Here is a 20,743-nt window from a genome sequence, read left to right as displayed (position 1 = left end):
CTGTGATTAACCCAGAGATCAAGTGGCCTTCATTTGGTTAGGAAAAGAAAAGAATGGGATGCAGATGGTGCAGAACACCCATACAGCAATTTAATTAATTGCCTTTAAAAGTTAATTCAGAACAGTTTCCCTGAGTGATCTTATATAGGCAAATCCTCAGTTGCCTTAAGCCACTTGCAGAGCGTGTTCAACTAATCAGGTATTCTTAGTCCTGACCAGGAGCCTTGCACAGGACTGTAATCAGGAATGATTAATTGGAAATAGCTCTTCTAACCCAGGCTGTACCTGCTGTGCTCTCCTGTGCTGCCCAGCCCTGCCCAGAGCTGACAGGGAGCTGCTGGAGTTGATGGAAAAAGGGAATTTCCTTCCCAGCTCCCTCTGTGATGTGCTGCTTCCTCAGCCACCAACACCCTCCCAGTGCTCCCCAGCCCAGTCTGGCATGGAGAGTTTCCAGCACAACGTCTGGATTTGCCAACAGACTTCCCTAGGGAAGAATGGGGTGTGGGAGGTCACGGTGGGAATTTATGAGCTCAGCTCAGCCATGGCCAAGTGCCTGCCAGGCTTTGAGAGCTGGTGCACTGCACTTTCCAGCCTGGAGCAAAGCCCTGCCTCCTGCCTGGGTGTGATGTCTCCAAGGCTGCTGAGGGATCAGCAGTACCACTGAGAGTAAATTTGTGCAGTTTTTCCTAATTAAAAAAAAAAAAAAAAAAAGTTGTAGAATCCCAGAATTATTTGGGCTGGAAGGGACCTTAAAGCTCCTCTTGTTCCACTCCCTGGCATGGGTAGGGACACCTCCCACTGTCCCAGGTTGCTCCAAGTTCTGTCCAACCTGGGACACTTCCGGGATGGGGCAGCCACAGCTTTTCTGGGCAGCCTGTGCCAGGGCTCAGCACCCCACGCTAGCACAGAGAACCCTGCTCCAGGTCAGGCATGGCCTTGTGTGACAATGGCATCTGAGATGGCTCTGTCCTTGAGTCCCCTGTTCTGTGCTTCAGCTAAAATCATCCTGCAGTGTCTGTGTGCTTGTTACGTGCCAGGTTTGACCTCAGGCCAGTGAAATTTTTGGAGGTCTCTTCTTTCTGTGCTTTCAGCACATCCTCCACTGTTTCCCTCCTGCATTCCACCCCCATGGAAGCAGCCTTTGAGCAGTAATTCAGTGTACCTGCTGCAGCCAAAGGTGCCTGGGAGTTAGCACAGACAGATGAAATCCATGTTATTTGGCTCTGCTGGAGCGGTGGAGCCTGCTGTGGGAGAGTTTTACTTTCCTAAAGTCAAAGCTTGGGGAACTTGCTCCTAAAGCAAGGCTTGAAATAATACCCAGCAAAGCCACAGAGGAGACAGTTCACTGCTGGAAATCACATTTCACTTGGTGTCAGCAATTCAGGAGAAAACCATCTGCAGGAAATTACGATGACAATTTCCTCTTGGAGTGTGGAGAAATTACAGCTGGAATTGAGGAGGCAGCCAACAGCCTCCTCTCCCCTTGCCTCTACCAATTACCCTGAAAATCTTTAAGCCATTTCCCTGTACAGAGATGTCTCTACCCCACCCAGGAAGGACAGGCTGGAAGAGCTGATATTGTGTAGGGAGAGAACAGCTCAGCACCTGAGGAGTAAATGGTGTATATCTGAAATTAAACCTTTTCTCTAAGAAACACAGAGCAAAACTCAAGCCAGTTGCAAAATGCTGCAGGTCTACAACTCTCAATGTGTTTGTGATGGTTTTTGGGCCAAAACTGGTCTTGCCTGTTGAAAGCTGATTCATGCACATGTGAAGATAACATTCATCAGAGGAAAGAAACAAAAACCTGGCTAGAAAATGTGCCCATGGGACACCATTCACAAGCCAGGTCTTGGTAAGGTGACACCAGGGGGCCCAGGGATACCTCCAGGGCTACAGGACATTTACATGGGCAAGATGGTGATAGGACAAGGGGAGTGATATTAAACTAAAAGAGAAGAGGTTAGATTGGATGTTACGAAGAAATTCTTCACTCAGAGGGTGCTGAAGCATTGCCACAGGTTGCCCAGAGAAGCTGTGGCTGCCCCATCCCTGGAAGTGTCCAAGGCTGGGCTGGATGGGGCTTGGAGCAGCCTGGGATGGTGGAAGTTGTCCCTGCCCATGGCAGGAGGTGGAACTGGATGAGCTTTAAGATTCCTTCCAGCCAAAGCCGTTCTGGTTCTATCATTTCAGCAAATGGACGTAGCATGTGTCTGAATTCAGAACCTTTTCTCTGAGGTTTCAGCCATCAATTTGTTGCCTGAGAAGATCTTTCCCCACCAGCAGCTGCCTTAGCAGTTGTCAGCATCTTCCTGCTTATCCCAGCACTGCTGCTGGAGCTGATGGGAGTTTGATTATGATTTAATCCAGGCTTTTAGAGGAGGGGAAAAAAGAAAATTTTGACAGTTCCATATATAGCCCTCTGACTCACCGATTTCATGTGTCAAACACTAAAGACGGGTTAAGTAGAATTAAGTTCTGGATTTATTATAAATAGGCATTAAGTAACATGAATGTATTGCATTTGCATGAAAATATGGGCCCAATTCTCCAGCTTACCCCAGAGATTTTGTTTGACGTTGCTGGGATGCTCCCAGGTGGGAGCTCAGCTCAGAGCCAGCCCAGCTCTGACCATCCCCTGCATCCCTGTGCACTGGACCCAGTGAAACAGGAAAATCATTGCTGGAATCAGGGAAAGTTTTCACTGCTTGCACAGATCAGAATTCATCCCTTAATATAGTACAATGAGTTTTAATTAGCCCCCAGATCTGCTGCTGAAGGAATAATTTCTGCATGTCAATCAGTGCTAAATGTACTTGTTAAATCAGGCAAAATTGGTTAAGTTGAAAATTGCAGAGAAAGTCACTTTTCTTCTGTTTCTCCCAGAAGCTGGAGACTTTTTGGATTCAAATGTTATGGACAATCTCATCCTGCTCCAAATACTCTTCTGCTGAAAGGTCCATCCAGACAATGAAGTCACCCTCACTGAGAGCAAGTGTGACAGTCAGGCATTGTTTGGGTGAAAAAAGTCCTCTTTAGTCAAATCAGTGTTTCTGCAATGAGTGAGACAGACACAGACTCTACCAAATCAGAGCCCTTCTGAAAAGCTGAATTTACTGGCTTGTTAATTGCTAAACAATTGACAATTGGTCCATGGAGAACACAAAAAAGACAGACAATATGGGCTGTATTTTGAGGCTGGACTAGTCCAAGCCAAGGAAAAACAAGATTTTGAGTAGCATTGTTTCTGTAAAAATAATGTTCACCCCTGCACCTCTACTTTTATTGTGAACGGGGGTTTGGCCCTGTTTCTCCTGAGGGTGGAAAGAAAGGATGTGCCCTATGACACAGCCAGGACCACTGGGACTGAGTGACAAGCTCACCCTGGAGAGGTTGTTGTTATTATCCCACGGAGCTGTTGCTCATGCAGGAACAGCATGAAAAGCTCTGGGAGCTTCCCCCAGCCCTGGTGGGATCCTCAGGCTCCGGTGCCTTCCCAGCAGAGCTCTGCCCTCAGCTGTGATTTTTCTTATCAAACACCACATTCTGCTTTCTGCCATGAATATGATTTCCAATTAAATGCCTCCTCAGAGCCTGTCTGGCTGGGGATTAGGCTGGAACTTGGTGCCTGGGCTGTTAGCTCATCAAAGTCTCCGGGATAACGGGGAGGTGCCGATGCTCTGCTCGGGGATTTTGCTCGTGGCTTTGAACTCGCAAACTGGGACAGGCTGCCCTTTGCTCACCTTCAGAGTGAGCTCTGCTCCACTCCCCTTCAGCCCACAGCTGAGTAAGCATCTCCAGGGCTACAAAACACAACCCCTGTACTCCTGCCCTCCAGGGATCTCAGCGTTTGTGCAGTCCCTGGGAAGGAGCTGGCCACACGCTCCGGCTTACAGGGAAAGGATTATCATGGCTCTTATGACTCAGTCCATAGCTCCTGTGTGCTTCCCTGCATGGGAAGGAGAGAAGTGGGCATGAAGCCTCAATCTGTCCCTAACCAACCACCTAACATGTCCCTGTCCCCAGGGTCCTTCCCCAGTTTGGCAGCGCCAGCCGTCGCTGCTCTGGATACCAGCAGCAGTGGCAGTGAGGTGGTGATGGTCTCTTTATGAAAAAAAACATAAAAACCAGGCTGGAAGACCAAAAATCTGGATGTGGAGCTGGGATCAAGATGAGCAGGGAGCAGCAGCCCTAATCCTGAAGCACTTCTGGGGATGGTGAACCCCTGGCTGCTCCTGTTAGAGCAAAAGTCTTCAAATGCCACGTCATGGGTCAGTTCCAAACGAGGATTTCTCCTTGCTGTGGGCACAGCCAGGGAGGTGTTGGAGCAAGAGCTTCAGGGCTGGTTTTGGGGCACAGAAACCCCTCTGGTCGGTGTAATTTGGAGTCCCAGCAACTCCTTGCTTGGTCCATCATGGGGCACCATCCTCCCTCCATTGTGGTGATGCTGCCATGGCAACCATGGAACCTGGGGCAGTGCAGGACGGGACTGGGACCGGTTCTCTTCTAGGTTCTTCCCTCTCCTGAGCTTCTTGCTGGAAATAGGGGTGGATCTTTGGGCATACTTGGCTGCCACTGTGGTTCTGTCTCCTGACTGGAGAGGAAGGTGCCCTGAGTGGGGCTGAGCAGTGTCAGGGGACACAGGGACACCCAAGGGACTGCAGTGTAGTTGCTGGGGACCAGCTCTGGGGGTAAGGGCTGCAGGGTCCACTTTAGTGCCCTTCTGGCATCAGTGGGACAGAGGGGCTGAATCCAGGTGTTCTGCAGGCACAGGGTGGGGGGGACTGGCCTCGCTGGAATTTCTATGGAAACCCAGGTACTGAATGGGATGGAATAGCTCAAACCATCTGTTCTTCCCCTACTTATAAAACTCGATAATTTCACGATGACATCACCAGAAATGCTCTCCTTTTATTCCTCTTGCAGCCATCTGTGATGGTTTCCTCATGTGCCAAACACGCGAGCGGGTGCTGAGGGATGGGCAGGAGGACACAGCCACCCCATTACTCCTGTTTCATTTCTTCCCTTGGAAAGCAATCCTGTGCCTGCAGAGTTTCACTTGCTCCCTTCCCAAGGTGTCTACAGAGCAACCAGCAGAGTTAGACCGGGAAAATGAAGGTAAAATAGAAGGACAAACTAAAGCTGAACTTCACAGGGACTGTGGAGGATCTGCTGTGGGGATTTTACCCACAGAAATACACATCCAGCAGTGGGAACCAGGTTTGCTCCTGCCAGCAAGGTGCTGGGGAGCAGTGGGGCTGCTTCTCCTGTGCCAGGAATGAGGCCCTGGACTGAGATTTGGGTGTTGGGAGAGGCAGAGTTGGGGAATTGGAGTCAGCTGAGGACACAGGTAGTGGTGGGTCTAACAGTGCTTGCCTGCTGGGCAGTTTCTCAGCTAGAAGTCACCTTCTGATGGTCAGGGACAGGAGCACTCCTGCTCCACTCCTGGGCAGCCTGGGCTCATCCATGTCCTCTGCACCAGTGGCTCTGGTTCTCACTCACATGGTCCTCGCTGTTGTGCTGGGTGATAAAAGAGGTGACAACCTGCCATCACCTGTCCTCTTCACTGGTGGAGGTCTCTCCCTGTCCTGGAATTGAGGTGCTGGCTCCAGCTCAGCCAGCACTGTGTGTTTTGGGTGGTGATGGATATCTCAGGTGCCAGGGAAGATCTGGATCTGGTGCTGCTCAGCTGCTGCCGCTGCCGGCTGAGTTTGCTCGACTGACCAAACCCTCCCTTGTCTGTGGCAGAGGAGAGACGACTCAGCAGACCTGGAGTTCCCTGAAAAGGAGAAGGAAATAAGGGCTAAAGTGGAGATCAGGCACCTGCAGACTCATTTTCATCATGAGGCCTACAAGAAGAAATTCTTCGATGCCGATATCTGGCGTCAAATGCAGGCTCAGGAGTGAGTACAGCTCTGCTTGGCTGCCTGGAGCTTGGGAAGTTCCTCCCTGCCAAAATCACAGATTTATGGAATACTACGAGCAGGGACACCTTCCACTATCCCAGGTTACTCCAAGCCCTGTCCAGCCTGGCCTTGGACACCTCCAAGGATGGGGCAGCTTCTCTGGGCACCCTGTGCCAGGGCCTCAGCACTCTCTGAGTAAAGAATTTCTTCCTAACATCTGAACTCAATCTCTCTTCTTTTAGTTTAAATCCATTCCCTCTTGTCCTGTCACATCTGCCCATATAAAATGTTGCTCCCTCTTTTTTATAAGCAGATCTGGGGACCACAGAGCAGAGATGGGGTGGGGTAAGGAGCTGCCCTGGCAGATGGGATGCGCTAAATGTCATTTGTTGTTCCATTTTTCCAGAAAAGCAATAGCTGATCTGAAGCAAGAGCACAGACATGTGACATTAATGCTGAGCCAGATGTATTCACCGAACAGTGTGCTGGTGGAAAACAGAAATAGGATGAAGATCCGAAGCCTTTTGCAGACCAGAAAGCAGAATGATGCCCTGATCAAAGAAAGAAAAGCCCAGTTAGCTGACCTGGCCAAGCAGGTGAGAGCATCTGGATTGTTCCCTGCCTGAGCACAGCAGGGCAGAGTCACAGAGTGAGACCTGTGGCTGAAACTCCTCAGTGTAAAACACATTTAATTCAGGCCTTGGAATATTCCTCCTGGCAAGTGACACATGACAATGACAAATAGAACCAGGCTGCCATTCAAGTCAGCAGCACTGACTGGAAAAGTGAGGCTGGACTCTCAACCTTGTCCCACTGGTCCCTGCACCCCTGTGTGGTGGCACACACCAGCCTGGGGCCACAAACATCCCTCTCCTTCTCCCTTCACTTGTTTTATTCTCCTGGAAAAGAGGTCAAACTGGAACAGTGCTGTCTGAGAGGGGGCAAATACAGGAACAGCAGCATCTGAGGGATGCCCCATCCCTCCTGAGGATCTGGTTGGATTTGGAAAGGAGGGGAGTGGGAAGCCAAGGGAAACGTGGGCTATGGAAGTGACAGTTTCCTTCAGCATTTCTCTCAGAGCCAGCTGCCCAAGCTGGACTCCAGGGAACATGCTGGGATGGTTTGCCATTGCTGGAGGTGCTACAGAGCTTTCCCAGCAGGGTTAGCTTTCTGTCAGGGATGATAACTCTGACTTGCCTGAGTCATCCCTCCTCCACCTGCCCCCTGCTTCACCATTCTCCAGCTGCTTCACTCTTCCATGGATTTATTTCCTCTGGAATCTCCCCACTTCTGGCAGAAGTTTTCCTCCACTCGTTCCCAGAGAGGACTGCACAGATCCCTGCCTGGCCAGCACAATACCTCTACCAAAACCCCATCCTCATTGCTTCTTCCACTCTGCAAAGGGCTGCTGTGCCATGTTCAGCACCTGCTGGAGCTCCCTCCAAAACCAGCTGCACTTCCTTCATGACACAGAAAAACCCATTCCCAGTTACAGTTAAGTTTCTCCACGTGCAGGGTGGGATCCTTTGGGATTAAAGCTGCTCCTATAACTGAGAGCTCATTAATGACATGGTTGCTGTAGCTCAGGTCAGCAGAGGGGATTTTCTTTGGCTCTGTGTCCTGACAAAAGTCCAGAATGTAGGGGTGGAGATTATACTTCTTGGGTTTTTTTCCCTGTGTGTGTGTGCAGGTTGTAGAGCTGGAAAAAAGGATAGTGAATCAAAGAGACATAAACTGGAGGGAGCTGGAAGCAAAGGGCCACAAACACCTGCAGAAGAAGATTGAGTTACTGGAGATGCGTCTGAGTCATGTAAGGAAACATTTTGGAGACTTTTGGGGGTCACACAGGGGCCTGGGACCTTTCTGCTCAGGACAAAGCACAGTGGTGCAAATGTGTTTGGTTGACACAAGCTGCATAAAGCACCTGGCTTGTTCCCCTGGCCTGATCATTCCCAGAATATCTCAAAGGCTCCTTCAGGCTTGGTGACCCAAATGCAGCACTTGTGCTGTGCCAAGAGGCCTGAAGGTCTGCACCTGCCTTGGGATCAAACTGGGCTGCCTGGAGCCACCTTGCCTTGGACAAAGCCAGCTCCAGGTCTCTGTTGTGATCCACCTGGTCTTCTGTTGCCTTTCCTCTCTTGAGGAAGAGGACAGTGCAGGGTCAGCTTCAGATCTCTTGGGCTGTGTTTGACCCTGCCCTGGTCAAGGTCTTTAAGCAGCAAACTGAACCCCCCAACTCCCCACCAGTTCCACAGCTTTTGCTTTGCTCTCCCCAGGTCACTGTGCGTTACAACACCATCATGACCAGGAACAACAAGCTCAGAGAGGAGACTGCCAGCCTGCAGATCCAGAAAGCCATTCATGACAACTGCTACTGGAAGCTGGAAAAAAGTCTGGCTCAGCAGAACAAACTGCTGGAGGCTGCTATTGAGCAAGCCACGGAAGACTACGAGCAGTGGTACGGGGCCTTGTCACACTCTGGGCAGAACCTGGGGCTGATGGGTGGTGCCAGTGATGAGTGTTCAAAGAGAGAGACCAGCTGAGGCTTCAGAGAGAGGATTCACCACTCCCATCTAGGTCTGGGTGCTAAGGGTTGGGTGCCTGGTCAGTGTGGGGAGACTGGTACCTCCAGGGTGTTTAATTCCATCTGTCCCAGATGTTTCTTTGGATGGGGTGGATTTCCCCATGGAGAAGTCTCTTTTCTGAGTCCCACCTGAGCTGGGTACTATGCCCAAGTACAAAATCCCACCAAAAGCTGTGTTAGTGGCCGTGAATTCCCTCTGGACTGACTCCACTCCATCCAGATGAGAGCTGGGAACGGACACAGCATCACAGGGGCTTTGGCAGGTCTGGCCCTGCTGGGAGTGGCCAGGAGCACGGAGTCTTGTCCACACACAAGGTGTGAGAGCTGCTCTCCGTGTGCAGGATGGAGGATCTGGGACGGATCTCGGACATCCGGGACGTGCGCCACAGAGAAACCATCCAGTACAACATCAGGCTGCTGGAGAGGAAGTGTGCCCTTCACCAGGAGACCAGGCTGAAGAACTTCTTCCTCAGCAAATGTGCTGATCTCTCTGTATTGAAGGAACAGGCCAAAGAGAGAGAAGGTATCAGAGGAGAATTTGTGGCACTGGGACCACAAACCCCAAGTCTGCGGAGCTGGTGGGGCTGGGCTGCTCATGGTGGTTGATGGAATTGCCCCCCAAAGGCAGGATGACTGCCCTGCCCACAACCTCCCCCACCCAACCTTCACCCTACAAACAAAAAGGCTGAACAGTGGTAATTGAGTGAGACTGAGTGTCTCGGGGTGCCCTCAGGACAGGGAGCTGCTCCTGTGTGCAACCACAGCTCCTTTTACCACAGAACGGGTTGGGTTGGAAAGGAGTCTTAAAACTCATCCAGTTCCACCCCCTCCATGGGCAGGGACACCTCCCGCTATCCCAGGTTGCTCCAAACCCTGTCCAGCCTGGTCTTGGATGATTCCAAGGATGGAGCAGCCACAGCTGCTCTGGGCACCCCGTGCCAGAGCCTCATCACCCTCACAGGGAAGAATTTCTTCCTAAAATCTAATCTAATCTAATAATTCTATCCTCCTGGGAGGGAAGGAGGGAATCCATGGTGTTTGCTCCATTCCCATGACGCCTCTGCTTAGTTTCCTGGTGGAAGAGGTATCCCCTGCCCCTCCAGCACTGCTCCCACCTGCTCCAGCCCTGCACCAAACCCCATAGCACTGCAGGGAAGGCTCTGCAAAGGGCAACCACGGCTCTCTGTCTCTTTCTCAGCCTTTGAGGCAGCTGAGAGGGCCAAAACGAGCCAAAAGGAGAGCTACGAGGTGGCCTACAAGCGTCTGCTGGAGCTGTCAGATGGAGACATTGATGATTTCTTGGAGGACTTCCTTGAAAAGGACAGGAGATTCTTCATCCTCTTTAACTATGCCATTCGGCTGAACGTCAGGAATGAGGGTCTCAGGCAGAAGATCGAGACGATCGAGGTCCGTTCCTGGCTCTCGGTGTCTCCCCTTTCCAGGCAGTGATTTTGGGTCAGGCTGGGTTTGTCCTCTCCGGAGTGTCCGGCATCACTGCCCGCATCCAGCCACTCCGGTAGGGTGAGGGGGATGCAAAGGAGCAGCCAAAGCCGAACTCCGCCGTGTTCTCGGAGCTGAGCGTGTCTCAATGCTGCCACCGTGTACCCAGCAAAAACACTGCAGGGTCCTGGGCAGCCAGGAGCTTCCCGAACCCTGTGGGGCTGCCTGGTTCTCCATTTCCCTGGAGCTGTCCCTGCTCCCTGGGCTGTCCCCAGCCTCCCTCTGGAGGGTCAGGTGAGGTTCCATCGGTGCCCACCCCACGAGCTGGTGTTCCCATCCCACAGGATGATATGAAGGCCATCACAACGGAGCGGGAACAGGCAGAGACAACCCAGACTCGGGTCCTGCAGGAGCTGGAGGTATGGTGGCTGTGGATTCCTTCTGGAAGAGCAGCATATCCCTGTCTGTCAGCATATCCCAGCACTTGTTCCAGGGAGTCTGGTCCTGTAAATGCTGCTCTGGCCAGTGGCTGGGGAGGTGTGGGGAGAAAAGGGCCTTGCAAAGGTTTTGGCAGCTCCCAGTGCATGGTGAGAGGGTGACTGTGGGCCAGTCACCAGCATGGGCAGCTGGGGATATTCAAGAACCCTCTGGACACAATCCTGTGCTCTGTGCTCTGGGATGATCCTGCTTGAGGAGAGGTTGGACCAGACCACCCATTGTGGTCCCTTCCAACCTGACCCTTCCTGGCATCCTGTGATTCTGTCTCCAGACTGAAACTGGGGTAGTGGGATCAGTGAGGGACTGGTGTGACACCTTTGTGACACAAAAACCTTTGCAAAAATAGGCAAAAATAACAGAGATCACTGAGGAAGCCAACAAGTATGAGGACAAATGCAAGGAGAGCAGCAAACTCCTGGGACAGATCCAATCTCGTGTGGAGACCCTCTTGAAAGAAATGGACTGTGACACTACAAAGATAGTGAAGCCTCTTGGGGACAGCTTGGTGCCAGTTTTTGGTAGGTCGGGGCTGCCCATCTTTCCGTGCCACCACCCTGGGAAGTCCTGTCCCCCACCCGCTCTCACTGTGTTTAAACTGAGCTTTTGTTTTCCCCTGTCCCATCAGTCATGTGTGCCCTAAAGTGAATTTGCAGTGCCAAATTCCCAGCAAATTTCAGAGTTAATTTGGATTTTTAACATCCCAGTGGATCCCCAAACCCTCATCGTGGCTCTGGGTGCTGAAGTGCGATGGGGGTCGGCCTCTCCTCCCAGGCAGACAGCAAGAGGACAAGGGGAATCATACTAGGGGAGGTTCAGGTTGGATATTAGGAAAAATATCTTCCCTGAAATAGTGGTCAAGCATTGGAACAGGCTTCCCAGGGAAGTGGTAGAGTCACCACCCTTGAAGTGCTCCAAAAATAAAAGGGGATGTGACACTTTATGGTATGCTTTAACAGGCAGGGAATATTCAGTAGGAAGTTGGACTTGATGGTTTTGGAGATCTGTTCCAACATTAATGACTCTGTGATTTGATGATTCCATGACCCAGCCTCGGCCCCCTGACCCTGGGGGAGGGAAGCCAGTGGATCCCCTGCCCTGCAGACAGCCAGGGGTGGGTTTGGGCAGGGTCCTGCTGTGGGGTCACAGTGGGGCACTGTGACTCCTTCCCCCTCCAGGTCCCGTGGAGAACAAGGTCAAGGAGTTCCTGCTGAGGGAGTCCCTGCTGCGCTACACATCCATCGACCGCACCCAGCGTGCCCAGGCCTTCGTCAGCCCCCTGCGGGCAGCCTCCAACCTCCTCTGGACCATGGACAGGGCCAAGCTCTGCCCACCCCCCCCAGACCTGGAGGAGACCACTGAGCCCAAAACCGGTGAGCAGGGAGCGGGGACAGATGGGACATGGCTGGGCAGCCACCCTTGCCCAATCCCCTGTGGCTGCCTGGCTGAGCCCTGCTGCTGCATGTCCTTCCCAGTCCATCCCCTCCAGCCTGTCCTGCCCTACCGGGGTATCTGAGGCCTGTAAAAGTGTGTATTATGGGATGGCTGTTCTCTTGAGCAGTGGAAGAGCCGCTGGACCGGGCTCAGCTGCGTGAGCTTGTTATCCAGAGGCAGCAGGAGGAGGTGAGCAGGCCCCCCAGTGCAAGCAAGAGGAGGAGGAGATTCACATCACAGAGTGCATCAGGGATCAAGAGCCCATCAGAGACCAAGAGCCCACCAGGGAATTAAAGAAGCTGTTTCATTCCTGAGCTTCTGCATCCTGCACATCATTCCATCTTCCTTCTCTGGAAGGAGCCCAACACCTTTCACAGGCTTCAGAACCTCACCAGGTGATATCTTGGCATGGCTTCACCCACTGCTGACAGCACCTGCAGCCAGGGTGGGATCAGCTGCTCTAGCTGAGGGTGGCATCCCTGTCACACATCCCAAGGCACTCCCCACAGCCAGAGATGGGGACCATGGTGCCAATCCTGCACCGTGCCCGAGGGCAGGGCCTGGCAGGTGGGGTGCAGGGGATGAGTGTGCTCATGGGGTGTTCCCTGCTAAGCTGGCAGAAGCTGACAACTCCCTGCTGCCTAAAGGAAACTTGAACTCAGTGCCAGCCCTGGGCTGTGGGACCAGGTGGGATGGGCACAGCTCAGTGTGGAACAGGCTGGTTTGGGGCTGGGAGTTGGAGTGGGAGGCAGAGGGACTGGAGGACACATGAGAGAGACATGCAGTGGCTCTGGGATGCTGGGGCCAGCAGGGTCTGGAAGAATCTGAGGGCTCCCACGGGGCACAGGCACACCACACAAGCCCAAGCACTGCTCACACCAGCAGCTGGGTTTCCTCTTGCCAAAGGCCTTTTAATGTGAATGCCATTCCCGTGCCAAATTCCCAGGCACATGCCTCTCCAGGGGAAGAGGAAAGGGAACCCCCGTGTGACCTAGGGAGAGGTGATCTTGCAGTGCCAGCCCCAGCCCTGAGCCTGGGCTAGTCCTTCTCTTCACCATGAGTAATGACATGGACCAGGTTCTTGTAGTCCAGGTTGCCAGACATGTCCGGAGGGAAGGCAGCGAACATCTGATCGATCTGCCAGGGAAGAGCAGTGACAAAAGGTGGCATGGGAGGGCTGGGAGGAGGGATGGGGTCTGTTGGGATAGAGGGAGGCTGGCAGAAGGTGGGAAGGAGATCATACCTCTTCCTGGGAAAACCTCTCCCCCTGCGTCATCAGCATTTCTTTGATGCTGCAAACAAGAGAGCGTGGTGAGCACTGGGCAGGTCCTCACGGGGACACCCCCATTCCTCCCTGCCCCAGGTACCCCTGCACTCACTAGGCAGATTTCAGGCCTTTCCCCTCTGGATCAAACACCTTGAATGCATTCAGGATTGTCTCCTCTGGGTCGGCACCTGTGGGTGACAAAGCCACGGCCATTGGAGATGGTAAAGTAGGAAACCAATGGCAATCTCCTGCTTCTCCCAGCCTTGGGGGCAAAATGGGGTGCAGACTGGAAAGTGGGGCCCCTGCAGGAATGCTGACCCTGCAGCTGGAGACTCGAGTGAAGTTGGTGGCATGTAGAGGAGCATGTAGGGTGGTGCTGTGAACACAGAGCAGGCGGTGTCGCCACCGCTCCGGCATCCGGCATTTATCTAATCTTTGGAGCGTATTTATAGAGCTCCAGGCACAGCCCTTGGGGCCCTGCAGCCTCTTGGAGATCGGCAGGAGGCTGCATTCCTTGGGTTAAGTACGTGATTCAGGGTACAGCCAGATGGGAATGATGGGTCAGAGTCTGGCTGCAGGCAGGGGGGCCACTGTTGGCACTGCTGGTGTCAGCAGGCTGAGAGGTGCTGCAAGAGCTGTCCCCTCTTCCCATGGGACAGCAGCAGCAGCAGCAGCACAGCCATTTGGGTTTTGTAAATGGCTGGGGAAACTGAGGCATGGAAACCATCTCATACCCCCCAACAGTTTGGGGAGTGGTGGGATAAGATCTGGATCTCTGGACCTAGGGGTGTTTGGTATTGCAATCAGCAGGGCTTTGGGGCATGGGAATGCCACTGAGCACCACTGAGCACTCCCAGCTCCCCAGGTGCCCTCTCACCCTTGAGCTTCTCCCCAAACATGGTGAGGAACACGGTGAAGTTGATCGGGCCCGGTGCCTCCTTTATCATCTCGTCGATCTCCTCGTTCTTCACATTCAGGCGCCCTGGGGAGAGCAGCTATGGGTCAGTCATGGATCTGAGTCCTGCTCTGCATGTTGGGGGCTAAAAATATGCACCACAGAACCCTTCCCTGGGGATTTTCCCCTACTGGAGGGAAGTAGCACGTTCCTGGGCAGCCACCTCTGACAAGGAATGGATGTAGCAACAGTGAGATGGGAGAATCATCTCCAGCTCTGGCTTCTCAGGCTCCAGGGTCACAGAAAAGAAGGATGAAAGGACTGAGCTGTGCTGCTTCCTTGCCTCACTGCCCCATGGATCAGCCTCTTTTAGCCCTTCTTGGAATGTGTTTTGGGCCAAGACCACCAGCACTAGGGTTCTCCCTGTCCCTCAGCACCAAAAGCAAACAGGATTGAACACCTCCATCCTTTTTCCAGAGGCTGGGCTGTCCTTGGAACTCCATTGCTGATTCATGCTGACATCCGATGTCAGAGCCAAGCTCGCAGTGTCACAGCCTCCCACAAATCCCCCAAATCCCCTTAATGCCCACACGCCCTGGGATGCCGTGGGATGGGCACAGCCAGGTGCTCCCAAGCACGGGAAAGGCAGGGAGTGCTTGGCTGTGTAATCCAGGAGCTGCCTCCAGTGCCAAGGGGATAAACCAGTGCTGCTGTGGGAGCTGCTCCGGGTCACCCGCCAGGGATCTCCCAGGCTGGCAGCCTTGGGTTTGGATCAGGAGGTTTTTGGGAAAATGGGAGATCTGGTGAACGACAGGGGCTTGGTTAAATGCCCCAGCCTGCCTTGTTTCTCAATTAACAGGTCTGATGTTGGCAAAGTTGGGGAGGGGAGGCTGCTAAAGCTGGGCTCACCGAGGGCAGCAAAGGTGTCTCTCAGGTCTGCCTTGTCGATGAAGCCGTCCCGGTTCTGATCCATGATGGTGAAGGCCTGGAAGCACAGGAGCAGGGCAGGGAGCACAGGGAAAGGGAGAATTGTCAGCCTTTGCAAAGGCTTTAGCACCTTTCTCCTTCTCCCTTTAGCTTGGATGGGATAAGGGCATTTTGAACCTCCCCAGGGTTCAATCCCACACAGTCCTTCACCTTGTGGCGATGGCAACCCAAACCCCAAAGCTGTACAAACCCTTTCCTTGGCCAAATCCCTCTCACCCCAGTATGCACCAGGCAGAGAGGCCTGCCTGGGCCATCAGCTCCTCCAGCTGGGGCCAGTTATCCCTGGAACTGGGATCTGCACAGGACTGTGCCTGCCGTGCAGGGGGTGAGAGCTCCTGGCCAGGCAGGTGGCAGGAGCTGGGAGATGTGCTCCAGCTCCCTCGGATGTGCTGATCCTCTGGGGGAATCTGCCTCCTGGGAAGCTCGGAGGCTTTGCCAGATTTAACGGTGTCACTGAGTTGTTATTCTCACTTTTAAAATAAAACGACCCAAAACCGATCCTGCCGCCTCCTGGTGTGAGCCAGCTGTCACTGGAGAGCACCAGGGAGAGAGCTGAAGGTCACATCACATCCAGGACCCTCAGACCTTCCCACCAAACCCACCTACCTCTTTGAATTCCTGGATCTGGGCCTGCTCAAACATGGAGAAGACATTGGAATTGGCACCCTCAACCCTCTTCTTGGCTTTCTTGGGTGCCTGCAGGAATCCAGGTATGCACCATTAGCTCACTGGCCTTTTATGGGGCGAAATAAAAGGGTAGAAGTGCCCTGTTCTTACTCGTGACTCCTTGGTGGGAGCTCTGGGCTGGGGCTCTCTTCACTGGAGGCTTGGTAGTTTCTCCCTGCAGCTCTGGGATACTGAGGGGCATTAAATTCCTACTTAAATTTCAGTTCCTGGTGAATTTAGCCAAATAGGTGCAAGGAAAGATGAGGAGTGAAATCACTTCTCCCACTGGCAGGTAAAAGGGTCAGCTCTGGGGTGAGATATCCCCGTTGGAACCCTGGTTTTGGGAGCACTGCTGAGGTTGCACATGAGGGCTGTAGTCAGATATTAAAATATGGCTTAATTAAAAATCTGCCTCCTCCTGCACTGAGGCTTGAAACAGTCAGAAATGGGTCAATGTGTGTTTTAAAGAGGACTGAAGAGCCCCTCACTGTCCCACCCAGCCCATTATCCCTCATTCCAGTGCCTGCTCCTGCAGCTGTTTCTTCTCTTGGGGGTCTCTCAGGAGGAGGATTTGTGGGGCACAAACCAGCCCTTCCTCTCACTGCACGAAGGAAGGGAAAAGAGAAAAATTGCATTTGAATCCTAAAGCCATCTGCCCTCATTTGAAACCTCTGCTAGCATGGGAGACACCTCTCTGTTCCCTGTGAGATGCTGCTGATCCACCCAGATGCTCCCCAGTTTTCTCGACCCCTTTCCAAGGCAGACAAGACCCTTGGCCCTCAACTCCTTGTTGCCTCCTTTGCCCCTGGCCCATTAAAGCTTTTCTGGTGAAAAATTAAATTAATTTTCTCTCTTGGGCTCTCAGTACTCACCATGGCTTTGCTCAGCTGCCGATGTCACCGCGAGGGATGTCCCAGAGGCACTCCCTCACTCCCCCCGGCCGGAACAATAAATACACCCCCCTCGGGGTTAAAAATAGCCCCATGCCCACTTTTGGCTGTAATAGGTAATTTGGCCTCCCCCAGCCCTGTTGTCTCTGCCTTTCTCTGTCCCTCTCTCTCTAATCTGGAATGGCAGCTTGTTGTTGTCACCGGCTGACGTGACATGAGAGCCCGGGAGGGTTTCAAGGTTAACGAAGTGCCGGGTGGCCCCCAGCTCCCACACCGGGGATGCTGACCCGGGACTGCTCGGGAACAATCCCACCTGCCTTTGTCACTCGGGCTGGCGCCGGGCTTGTCCCCTCGGCTGGGACACGCAGGGAGGGCTTGGCCCCAGGGGACCCTCCGCTAGAATCCCCCGAGCTTTGGGACACGGGTGTTTCTCCTCGGTGCTTCCAGGCGGTTTTGGGAGCCCCATGGCAGCGTTGGCATGGCACAGCCGGGAACTGCTCGGCCGTGGGTCGCCTCCCTTGGGATGCTCCCGGAGCAGGAGCAGCTGCCTGGTCACCCAGCGTGTGGCCGAGCGGGGACATCCCCGGAGCTGCAGCCCCATCCCGGAGCGCTGCGGCGGGGCCGGAGGCGGATGCTGAGCTGCGGCAGCGCCGGGCGGGCACGAAGAACTCCTCTCTCATGTGTCACCCCCACTGAGGCACCTGTCACCCACTTAAGCCAAGCATTTGCTCGCCCTGGTCCCCGTGGGACACGCACATTTAACTCTCCCGATTCCGGGCTCTGTCCCGGGGACACATCCTGCGGGGATGACGCTCACCCTGCCCGGGCTGTGGCTCGGCATTCCTGCAGCAAGAGCCAAGGAACCCACGGGCAGCAATCCCACGAAACCTCTCTCTCTGCTGTTCGTGTGAATCAGGACTTGTGGCGGGACCGGGCGGTTCCCTTTTGTCTTCAACCCCTTCATTTTATTCCCCCTCCTTCTCGCCTTGCCGGGATGAGGCTGGAGGAGGATTCATGCCGGGGTGGGAATGGTGCTGCCAGCCCCAGGATGCCCACCAGCCCCCCCCCCAAGCTCTGCCGTGCCATGGCCATGAGCCGGTGGCCTCGCTGCCCGGCATTGTCCCCTCCGCATGCCGAGGAGGGTGGTAGGCGAGCGGGGAGGGCTGGGAACAAAAGGGATTGTGAAACCAGAGCCCTGGAACTCCGGGCTCTGCCCAGACGCTGCCCTTGTTCTCCCGGAGGTCACAAATATCGTGTTTAATCCCTGGCACTCGCCGCCCGGCTGCCACGGCCGTGCCAGCGAGGATGGCATTCCGGGGGGGATTTCAGTAGGCAATTTCAGGAGATTTCAGTGGGGAAGTGTGTAGGTAAAAGTGCTTGCGGAGGAGAAAATCTTCTGATCCGGGAATGACCATCTCGTCTGGATGGAGCTGCAGCTCAGGGAAGGGATTTCAGGATGTGTTTTGAGTTCTGTGTGAGCAAAGAGGGCAGGAGAAAGAGCCGCGGGGGCAGAGCTGGGGCCAGGACCAGCCCCGGGCACAGCCGGGGATGAGCGGGATCAATCTCGGCACGGACGCTCCCTCATCCTGCCAAGTTCAGTTGGATTCATCGTCCAGCCGAGCCCAATTACCTTAATTTGTGGCATTAAGGAAAAATCCATAAGCATCAGGGAAGTGATGTGTGGTGGTTTCACAGGACTGGCCATGGAGCCACCGGCGCCATCCGGGCTCTGCCTGTCCCCATCCCCGGCTCCGTGTCCGTGCTGGGGCATGGCACAGCAGGAAACCCTGGGGCTGTGGAGATCTCCCAGTATGTTATTTTTTCAGGAATAACAATTTTTGCCCACCCAACCTGAAAGAAACCAGACCTGTGTCTCTCCCCGGTGTTGCCCGGGGTCTCTGGAGGGTCGGGGTGCAGAGGGTGGCACAGAAATCCGGGATGGGCATGGGGTGCAGATGGCTGCCAGGGTTTCTGCTGTCCTTTGTAAGACGTTGCATCTGCTTCACTGCTCACTTCTTGCTGTCAGCTGAAATCCTCTCTGCTGCACGGGCCAGATCCTGCTCTCCCCTGAGGACCCTGGTCCAGCCTGCAGATGGAAGCGCCTCCAGGCACATCACATCCTTCTCCTCCTCTGGATATTGGGGGGCTTGTTGGCCTCCAGGAAAACCTGAGTGCTTTAAATATGTCTGTATGCACAAACCTGCCTCTGGAGCCCTGTAGTGAACAAAAGAGCTGTGGGAAGTGGCTGCAGCCTGTGAATGGATGTCAAGGAATAACACACGGATCTGTGCCACGGCAGAATCAAGCATCGTCCCTTCTTATCTGCAAAAGAGCCTGTGTTTTACATGAAAAAGCCTTTCTAATTAATAGGCCAGCCCCTCTTGAGCTCGATAAAAAACGGAGTCAAAAGGATTTGATTAACCCCTGCTCTGTGCCGGGCGCGTGCTCTGCCTGAGCCAGACGCGGCCCCGGCCCCAGCCCAGGCCTGCCCGGGGCTGATAACGGCTCCGTGTCCCGGGGATCCCGGCAGAACCCCGGTACCCCCGGGCCTGAGCACTCTCTGAACCGGCCTGGGGGTGTCCAGCCCCAGGCACAGCCCCCTCAGAGAGCCGGCATGCTCCAGAGCCAACTCGCTCCACACCGGTTCCTTATGAATATCCTCTGCTCCAGCCGGTGTTTTTTTCTGTGCTCAGACACATTTGACTAAACTAATACATATGTATACACCCCGGGACGCTCCCATCCAAACCAATGTAAATTACCTCTGACCAATACATTTTCCCAGGAAATCAATGCATTTTAACACTGGATAATATTTATGAAATTGAATTCTTTTTTATTGAAGCTAATGCAATTCCCTTCTGTTTTATGCATTTTTATTAAACTAATGCATTTTAAATTAAACTGTTGTATATTAACTACAATGGCTGTGGGTACTTACAGTAAAGTAATATATGTTTGCTGAAATCAATACATATTCCAAACCTGGGAATTTCCAGTTAACAAGGCTATATCAAATATAACAAATGCACGTACCTGCTTAATTTGATGCTTATGTACAACTGGCTGCTATATTTGTTTATTGGTAATGATTATTTTAAAGGGGGAAAGCATGTTAAAGGTAGAAAGATAGATTCCTGCTGGGAGCTGCAGTTGGAAACTGCCAGAGGTGGTCACCCCATCCCTGATGCTGGAATTGGGGAGTGTGGGAGTGACCCATGGGCCCTGGTGCTGGCTGAAATTCATCTCCTCTGGCACAGACTGGTTTCTGTGCCCTCCATCACACCCCTGCAGCTCAGTTCCAGTTGTGTGAAGTTTTGGGGACATCCTTCCCTTGCCCACCACATTCCCCCACAGCTCCTTTCTACCGGCAGCATACTCAGGAGCTCTCAGAGGGTTTTACCCCTCTCCCCTCGGTGTTCAGAAGATTTCCATGTGTAGCAGCTTATTCCGGGCAGATTTGATGATGCAGCTTTGCCTGACTCAGCTCCGTTTTCCCTTGGGGAGTTACAGCACCGCGGTTATGGCCGGGAGGGTTTGCCCAGCTCAGGAATTTGGGCAAGAGCTGCCACCTGCCTGACAGAGCCGGGGAGTGGCTGGCCCGAGCATGGGGACAAGGACAGACAATTCCTGAGCTCTGGCCTGTCCCGGGGCTGTGTCCTGCCCCCAGAACAGGATGCGGCCCCGGGGGGAGGTGGCCGTCCCTGCCTCCCGAGTCGCAGCATTGACAGGAAAGCCATAAAAATAGCAGCGTTATCCGCCGTGAGCGCTCCAACGGCGCCGGGGCTGAGATAATTTGGGAGAAGCAATAAAAGAGGAAAATTAATTAAAGAGCACGTGCTAATTGTAGTGGAAATGTGCGTGCAATAAGTAGCCGAGGCAGAAATGCGGCCGGTGGAGGAGCCCGGGCACCTTCCCCGCTCATCCTGGGGCACCCGGGGGGCAGCGAGGGCTGAGGCCGGGCACAGCTCAGCGAGGTCCTGGGGAGCCAAGGGGTGCTGTCACCCCCCCCGAGGTGCCTCACCCTGCACTCCTGTGCCTCCCTTGTCCCTTTGCGTCCCCTCACAGTGACCGGTCGTGTCCCACCGTGTCCCCCCGTGTCCCCGACCCGGACGGCGGGGAAGCGCTGCAGCTCCCGCAATGACCGCCAGGTGGCGACGTTGTAGCGGGCGCTGTGCG

The 20,743-nt window shown here is 53.8% G+C and overlaps 2 protein-coding genes across 2 annotated transcripts; one reads left to right on the top strand and one right to left on the bottom strand.

The window, feature by feature from the left end:
- The first annotated feature begins 5,112 nt into the window (after nucleotides 1-5,112).
- CCDC63 (coiled-coil domain containing 63) lies at nucleotides 5,113-12,153 on the top strand. Its single transcript, XM_030230098.2, has 11 exons — nucleotides 5,113-5,118; nucleotides 5,749-5,903; nucleotides 6,313-6,502; nucleotides 7,597-7,716; nucleotides 8,183-8,364; nucleotides 8,832-9,013; nucleotides 9,689-9,897; nucleotides 10,275-10,349; nucleotides 10,775-10,946; nucleotides 11,604-11,798; nucleotides 11,987-12,153. Exons 1-11 carry the CDS (start codon nucleotides 5,113-5,115, stop codon nucleotides 12,151-12,153), a joined length of 1,653 nt encoding a protein of 550 aa, XP_030085958.2.
- Nucleotides 12,154-12,745: 592 nt separating this feature from the next.
- On the bottom strand, nucleotides 12,746-16,630 carry MYL2 (myosin light chain 2). The gene is made up of 7 exons (XM_009092427.3): nucleotides 16,547-16,630; nucleotides 15,615-15,704; nucleotides 14,931-15,006; nucleotides 14,004-14,108; nucleotides 13,239-13,314; nucleotides 13,103-13,151; nucleotides 12,746-12,996 (listed from the first exon to the last, which is right to left on the bottom strand). The coding sequence occupies exons 1-7, from the start codon at nucleotides 16,547-16,549 to the stop codon at nucleotides 12,898-12,900; spliced, it is 498 nt and encodes a 165-aa protein (XP_009090675.1). The 5' UTR covers nucleotides 16,550-16,630; the 3' UTR covers nucleotides 12,746-12,897.
- Nucleotides 16,631-20,743: the final 4,113 nt, after the last annotated feature.

The sequence above is a fragment of the Serinus canaria genome, chromosome 15, assembly GCF_022539315.1.
Source record: "Serinus canaria isolate serCan28SL12 chromosome 15, serCan2020, whole genome shotgun sequence".
Classification (NCBI taxonomy): Eukaryota; Metazoa; Chordata; class Aves; order Passeriformes; family Fringillidae; genus Serinus; species Serinus canaria.
The sequence above is the reverse complement of the archived record's forward strand: the minus strand, read 5'-3'. Positions and strand labels throughout refer to the sequence as shown.

What these genes read in the sequence shown, in the direction of transcription:
- MYL2 (XM_009092427.3), bottom strand. An exon ending in GTTTGGGGAGAAGCTCAAGG is followed by an intron (nt 13,315 to 14,003) that starts GTGAGAGGGCAC and finishes TGTCACCCACAG; the next exon opens with GTGCCGACCCAGAGGAGACA. An exon ending in AAAGGCCTGAAATCTGCCTA is followed by an intron (nt 13,152 to 13,238) that starts GTGAGTGCAGGG and finishes TCTTGTTTGCAG; the next exon opens with CATCAAAGAAATGCTGATGA.
- CCDC63 (XM_030230098.2), top strand. An exon ending in GGGTCCTGCAGGAGCTGGAG is followed by an intron (nt 10,350 to 10,774) that starts GTATGGTGGCTG and finishes TTGCAAAAATAG; the next exon opens with GCAAAAATAACAGAGATCAC. An exon ending in CAGCTTGGTGCCAGTTTTTG is followed by an intron (nt 10,947 to 11,603) that starts GTAGGTCGGGGC and finishes TTCCCCCTCCAG; the next exon opens with GTCCCGTGGAGAACAAGGTC.